The sequence below is a fragment of the Rana temporaria genome, chromosome 1, assembly GCF_905171775.1.
Source record: "Rana temporaria chromosome 1, aRanTem1.1, whole genome shotgun sequence".
NCBI classification, from domain to species: domain Eukaryota; kingdom Metazoa; phylum Chordata; class Amphibia; order Anura; family Ranidae; genus Rana; species Rana temporaria.
Window position 1 is genome coordinate 655151234 of NC_053489.1, and position 7861 is coordinate 655159094.

The window sequence follows — 7861 nt, forward strand, 5'->3', positions numbered from 1 at the left end:
TCTTCCTAAATTTAGGCCAATATGTATTCTGCTACATGTTTTTGGTAAAAGAAATATCCCAATAAGTGTATAGTGATTGGTTTGCGTAAAGTTATAGGGTCAATAAACTATGGGATATTTTTTTTTTTTTACTAGTAATGGCGGCGATCAGCAACTTAAAGCAGGACTGCAACATTGCGGCAGACAAATTAGACACTAAGTGACACTTTTTGGGGACCAGTCACACCAATACGGTGATCAATGCTAAAAAAATGCACTGACACTGTACTAATGACACTGGCGGGGGAAGGCTTAACACGAGGGGCAATCAAAGGGTTAAGTGTGTACCTGGGGGGTGTTTACTAACTGTGTGGGGGACAGATACACTGGAGGAAAAGAGAGATCCATGTTTCAGCCTAGCTAAAACACAAGGGCCCAGATTCACAGAGAGCAAGGCGCACATTACGCTGCCGTAGAACAAACACCGTACGCCACGCCAACGTAGCGCGGAGAGGCAAGCATTGCATTCAGCAAGCCATTGCTCCCAACGCTGCGCCAGCGTGGCGTGGGTTTCAAAGGCGTACGCCGGCGTAGGTGGAAGTGGGCGTGACCCCATGCAAATGAGGCGTGACCCCATGCAAATGATGGGCCGAGCGCCAGACAGGTACGTATCACGAACTGCGAATGCGCCGTGACGTGGACGCATTCACAGCACGCCTGCTCACAACCACGCCGGCACAACTGCCTAAGTTACGCAGGATCACCGCGTACGCCGTGAACATAGCGTACGCCCAGCCAGACACACGTCCAACGCACAATACGCCGGCTTGTGTTCACTGGTGCAGACCTGTGCAGACCTGTGCATGTCTGTTGCCGGGTTGCACCTCATTTATGGGGAATAACTTTACGCCGGACGTACAACTTACGCGCATCTCGTGTAGCATGCGCCAGGCATACGCACGTTCGTGAATCGGCGTATTTCCGTCATTTGCATGTTTGAATGGCTAATCAATGGGAGCAGCACCAATGCGCCCAGCCCATATGGGCGCCCACCCTACGCCGGCGTGTGCAAGCTACGTCGCCTGTTTTTAGGTGCATGTTGGTTCGTGGGTCTGCCGCACACATACGCCGGCGCACATTTGCACTTACGTCGGCGTAACGTGTTATACGTCGGTGTAAGTGCTTTGTGAATCTGGGCCAAGATATTTCTTTTGCTCCCTGACAGATCAGCAGTATGCCTTGTTTATGAATGAATGAATGAAAAACGTATATAGCGCAAACACATGCGAACTGAATCACCTCAGGGCGCTTGGTATCCATTTCCTCCTATACGTTGCCTTCAGAATAAATGGGTTTTGAGTTTTTTTTGAAGACCTGGTGATTCACTTCCGCTCAGAAGCTGGTTGGTAGAGCGTTTCATAGTTTAGGTCCTTGGACGGCAAATCTTCGTTCTCCTTTGGACTTGTATCGGGCCTTGGGTATCTAGAGTAGATTTTGGTTGGTAGAACGGAGAACGCGATCGGGGTTGTGGGGTTTTAATTTTTCACATACATATTGGGGGCACTGCCTTGTACACATTTGTGTGTTAGGCATAGTGCCTTAAATGTTATTCTGTCTTTTACTGGTAACCAGTGAAGGGATCTCAGGGAGGGAGAGATTGATTCCCAGGGTTTTTTACCTGTTACAAGACGTGCCGCCGTATTCTGGACAACTTGTAGACGAGCGATTTGGTACTTTGGTACATAGCTGCTCCGTCTCTCCACTGAACGATCGGCAGGTCGCAGCTGCCGGACCCGCTGATTGGCTCCCGCTGTGTCCAATCACAGCAGGAGCAGCGCTCTGGCGGCGCGCGCACGCCCCCTAAAACACGTGCACTAAATAATGTACAGAAACTTGATTTTGCGCAGCTGGGCTGCTCTTCCGCAATATATATATGGTGGGTGGGCCGGAATCGGTAAACTAACAATTGTCATTATTTCCCACAAATAGAGCTTTCTATTGGTGGTATTTGATCACCACTGCTTTTTTTTTTTTATTGCGCTATAAACAAAAAAAGTTTCTGCAATAAAATATAACCAATAATTAAAAAAAATAAAAATATCAAATTTCTTCGTAAAATTTATGCCAATATGTATTCTGCTACATGTTTTTGGTAAAAAAAACAAAACAATAGGCGCATATTGATTGTATCATGCAACTGTTCGGTGGTGTTCTGTCAAATGGCGGCTGTCCACTGTAACAAAGGCACACCTCCTCCTCGTCTGTGATAGACGGAACACTGATAGAATGCTGGGAAACTGAATCAGTGTTCCATCTATCACCGACAAGGAGGAGGCAGGGCTTTGTTACAGTGGACGGCCGCTGTTTGACAGAACACTGCCAAACAGTTGCATGACACAGCGGGAGACCGTAATTAAGGTGAGGCTGAAAATGGGCACAGCGAGGCTGCAGATGTGCACAGATGGGCACAGTGAGGCTGCAGATGGGCACAATGAGGCTGAAAATGGGCACAGATGGCACAGTGAGGCTGCAGATGGGCACAGTGAGGCTGCAGATGGGCACAGTGAGGCTGCAGATGGGCATTGTGTACCCTAGGCTTATACTCGAGTCAATACGTTTTCACAGTTTTTGTGGTAAAATTAGGTGCCTCGGCTTATACATGAGTATATACGGTTTTTAAAAAAAAAAGTGCAATAAAAAAAGATATCCAAACAACATAACCATCACTATATATATATATATATATATATATATATATATATTTTTTTTTCTTGTTACTCAATAATATTTTCTCTTGTTGTAGACAAATGTAATTGATAACCACTTATCCCTGAAGAAGATCATAGAAACAAATTTTTCGAAACACGTTGGATGTTTGCCACGGCTCACCAGTCGACAGAACCCTGTGAATTCTCATAAATACTCACGCTTAACATGTTATATGACTGCATTCATTTTCTGTTTTAACTTTTCACAATTTTTTTAATCTAAACAAATAAAGTTGATATTGATTTTACATATACCGTATTTATCGCGGTATAACGCGCTCCCGCGTATACCGCGCACCCCTACAGTGGCCCCCAATCCTGTGGAAAAAAAGTTTTTTTTGTACTTACAGTTTTGGTGTCTTGCGCGGCGTCCATCGGCGGCCTCGTCGGGTCCGGCGTCCTTCTGCGGCTTCGGGTGTCCTCTTCGGCGGGTCCGGCGTCCTTCTGCGGCTTCAGGTGTCCTTCTGCGATAGGTCCGGTGTCCTCTTCGGCGGGTCCAGTGTCCTCTTCGGCGGGTCCGGCGTCCTTCTGCGGCGTCCTCGCGTCCTCCCCGCTCGTTTCCCGTGCCGAGTTTGAATACTGCGCCGACATATACAGAGTGCAGTACACTCGTGTATTGTCGGCAATGCTCGGCTACCCGCGCTGACTTCCTGTACGTCCAGGACGTGAGTGCGGAAGGAGCCGAGACTGCCCGACTATACCCGAGTGTACTGCGCTCGGTATATGTCGGCGCAGTATTCAAAACTCGGCGCGGGAAAGCGGGTATCGGCGTATACCGCGCACCCACGATTTTTCCCTGATTTTCAGGGCAAAAAAGTGCGCGGTATACGCCGATAAATACGGTATGTATCCTCTTTGCCCTTTAAAATCCCATATAGAGGGTTGGTCTTGTTCCCCAAAAACAATGGACCACCCGCAATAAAATTCCACCCCCCCCCAGCAAAAGTCTCTCCAACAGCCATCAACAATAGATCTCTTCCAGCAACAACTGACCCCCCCCCCAGCAATATTAGACCCAGCCCCCCAGCAACAGCAGGTCTCCCATAAGCAACAATAGACTTCCTCAACAATATTATACCCCCCCCCTGCAAAAATAGATCCCCCTCCAGCTAGAATAGATTCTCCATCAGGCAGCAGCAACTGTTCCCCCCTGCAATACAAGACCCAGCAACAGCAAGTCCCCCACCAGCAACCTCCCCCACAGTTAGTAATCACTCCCAGGGAACACATTTAACCCTTTGAGCGCTCCCCTCATGTTAACCCCTTCCTTGCCAGTGTCATTAGTACAGTGACAGTGCATATTTTTTAGCACTGATCAATGTATTGGTGTCACTGGTCCCTAAAAAGTGTCAGTTATGCCGCATACACACGACCATTTTTAATGGTCTAGAAAAAAACGAAGTTTTTTTCAACCCGATTATTGTTAAACCGGCCTTGCCTACACACGATCGTGAAACAAAAATGCTCTAGCAAAGCGCGGTGACGTACAACAGGTATGACGGCACTATAAAGGGGAAGTTCCATTCGGATGGCGCCACCCTTGGGGCTGCTTTTGCTGATTTTGTGTTAGTAAAAGACTGTTACAGCATGATAAATGTGCTTACTCCATTACAAACACTGGTTTTACCAGAACGAGCGCTCCCATCTCATAGCTTCTGAGCATGCACGTTTTTTCACGTCAGTAAAGCCCACACACAACCATTTTTTACGACGTTAAAAAACGACAACGTTAAAAACGACGTGAAAATTTAGAGCGCGTTATAAATTTTTAATGCCTATTTTATGTTGTGAAAATGCTCTGGAGCCCACACACGATCGTTTTTAATGACATAATTTTTTTTTTAATTTTTTACATCCCGAAAAACGGTCGTGTGTACGCGCCATTAGTGTCCGATTTGTCCGCTGCAGTATTGCAGTTCCTCTATAAATCGCTGATTGCCTCCATTAGTAGGAAAGTCTGACCGTGTGTAGGCTCAATCTGACTTTTCTTTTTGAAGTCCGACAGACCTTAGATTGAGATTCTGTTCTCTTTTTGTCCGTCGGACTTCCGAAGGGCTCGCGGCGGACTTTTGCACGGTCAAAAGTCCGACCGTGTGTACGAGGCATTAGGGTTTGCATGCACTTTAAATAAAAAATCCTCAGAACTACCGTATTTATCGCGGTATAACGCGCTCCCGCGTATAGCGCGCACCCCTAAAGTTGTCCCCGAAATTCCTGTAAAAAAAAATGTTATATGATTTTATTACTTACAGTTTTGGTGTCTTCCCAGCGTCCATCGTCCGGTCCGGCGTCCGTCTGCGGCCTCGATGGTGTCCTCCCTGGCTTCTCCAGCGCTCGCCTCAAGTCGAGTCCCCGCTTCCCGCGCTCAGTTCGAACGCCTCCGCCGACATATACCGAGTGCAGTACACTCGGGTACATTCGGCAAGGCTCGTCTTCGCTCGCGCTCACACTCTGTGACGTTTATGCGTGAGCACGAGCGAAGACGAGACTAGCCGAATGTACCCGAGTGTACTGCACTCGGTATATGTCGGCGCAGGATTTCAAACTGAGCGCGGGAAGCGGCTATCGGCGTATATCGCGCACCCATGATTTTCCCCTTATTTTAAGGGGAAAATAGTGCGCGATATACGCCGATAAATACGGTATATGTACTGTATATATTGCATATAAATTCCATAACTTTTTTTCAGTTACTATTACCTTCCTCTCTGTAGCATTAACCACTAGGGGTCCGCGCTATAGTCGAATGACGGCTACAGCGCGGACCTGAAAAGCGGTGCTGTCTCTGGAGAGGAGATCGATCTGTGTCCCTTGTACATAGGGACATAGATCGGTCACCTCCCCCAGTCACCCCCCCCCCCTCCACACACATTTAACCCCTTCCTCACCCCCTAGTGTTAACCCCTTCAATGCCAGTCACATTTATACTGTAATTAGTGCATATTTATAGCACTGATCGCAGTATAAATGTGAATGGCGCCAAAAATGTGTCAAAAGTGTCCGCCATAACGTCGCAGTCCCAATAAAAATCGCAGATCGCCGCCATTTCTAGTAAAAAAAAGAAATAATAAAAAATAATAATTCTGTCCCCTATTTTGTAGGCGCTATAACTTTTGTGCAAACCAGTCGCTTATTGCGATTTTTTTTTTTTTTTACCAAAAATATGTAGAAGAATACGTATCGGCCTAAACTGAGAAAAAAAATGTGTTTTTTTTTTTTTTAATTGGGATATTTATTATAGAAACAAGTAAAAAATATTGTATTTTTTTCAAAATTGTCGCTCTTTTTTGTTTATAGCGCAAAAAATTCAAACCGCACAGGCGATCAAATACCACCAAAAGAAAGCTCTACTTGTGGGGAAAAAAGGATGTCAATTTTGTTCGGGAGCCACGTCGCACGACCGCGCAATTGTTAGTTAAAGCGACGCAGTGCCGAAAGCTGAAATTTCACCTGGGCAGGAAGGGGGTATATGTGCCCAGTAAGCAAGTGGTTAATATACTTAGCAACATTAAAATGTTTTTTTTATTTTTTTATTCATGTTTATTAAATTATAATTGAAAAATATTTGGCATAAACATATTTCACGGGTATTCACATGCAGATTATTGCTGCTGGATACTTTGCACAGTTCTTGGAATCCCTGCAAGGCGGCAGCAGTTACTGGCCTCTCCTATATAGTCCTTCACTTGCCGGTAGCCGAAGACCATAATACACGAGCTGATAGAATAGTAAATAGAGGACAAAATCCCATATGAAGCGGAGAGCATGGTGCCCCCAAAGTCATCTTCCATCACCCCAGACACAATCAGCAGCCAAACCATGTCACTCGAAATCCAGCAGAAGACATAAAGAGATAGAAGAGACAGCAAGATCTTGGTGGCCTGGGCTGTGTGCTTGTTCCAGCCACGGCTGAAGGTCATCGAGTCCCTCACTTGTCTCCGGTGTCTACAGATAAGGTCAATGGTAAATCCATTCAGTAGAATGACAAGGGTAATGAGCAAAAAGTCCACACTCACCGTGGCGTAAGTCAGAATCCTCACCATTCTGTTTTGTGATGGCCCAATGCAGTTGGTACTTGTCATCAGGGGGTTGCTCTTATTAGGAACACCCGATGACTCTTTGTAGAGGAGATAAGGGACATGGTAGATGATGCTGATGACCCAGCAGCTGGCGAGTGACCAGTTGACGTACTGGGCTTGATGGTGATAGATGAACTTCCACCAACGGTGGCCAGGCCTCCTTATTTTGAGGAGGTGAAGGAAACTCAAGTTCTCCACTGACCAAATGCTGATCAGGCGCAGAGTGTGATAAAAATAAAGCAGAATCTTACAGCCCAGGGACCCGAAAACCTTGGCGTTGAAGAAAAGGAGCAGTCCGGGGATCTCCTTGTAAAAACACAACAAGAGGTTGACCGCTGCCATGTTTACAATGATTTTGTCCAAAGGCTGGAAGACTCTGTTTTTGACAGCATTGCTAACAAAAGCAAAAATAAGAACCAAGTTTGCCACGGTGCCAATAAGAGCAGAAAAATAAATGATGAGAGAGACAATATTTGGAATACTTAATAGCATAGTTTGTGAGCTCCTCTGTCTCTTTGCCTCGGCTTGTCTCTTCTGGTCCACCTTACATCTCCGGCAGTAGGACTCCTAATGAACACCTGGACAGCTGGATTCCTCTTAAGGTCTCCTCCAGTGAGAACAGAAGGTGTGATTTCTTTATCAGAATTGCCATGGTAGCATTTATTTCCACTGTGATAACTAGAACATCCTGCGGAGCAGTTAGGCTACTCAGATCTTGTGTGCGCTGATGTTGTAATATGTCAGTGGAGAGAAACATTAATGGCATAGTACTACAACCAACAAAGCCGAAGAACTGAAATCCTGATGCACCCACAAGATACTTCCATACCGGGCCAATTCTGGCACTTCTCTCCTTCATGTAAAAATTATCGTTTTTTTGCTAGAAAATTACTCAGAACCCCCAAACATTATATATGTTTTTTTAGCAGACACCCTAGGGAATAAAGTGTCGGTCATTGCAAAAATTGTAAAAGCAAAGAGTTTGAGTATAGCCTCAGATTGATTTAAAGCGGTGGTTCACCCACACTAACAACA

General features: G+C 45.9%; 1 protein-coding gene across 1 annotated transcript; it reads right to left on the minus strand.

Moving 5' to 3' along the window:
• Positions 1-6316: 6316 nt before the first annotated feature.
• Positions 6317-7609, minus strand: LOC120925055 (vomeronasal type-1 receptor 105-like). The gene has a single exon (XM_040335945.1). The coding sequence runs from the start codon at positions 7316-7318 to the stop codon at positions 6350-6352; it is 969 nt and encodes a 322-aa protein (XP_040191879.1). The 5' UTR covers positions 7319-7609; the 3' UTR covers positions 6317-6349.
• Positions 7610-7861: the final 252 nt, after the last annotated feature.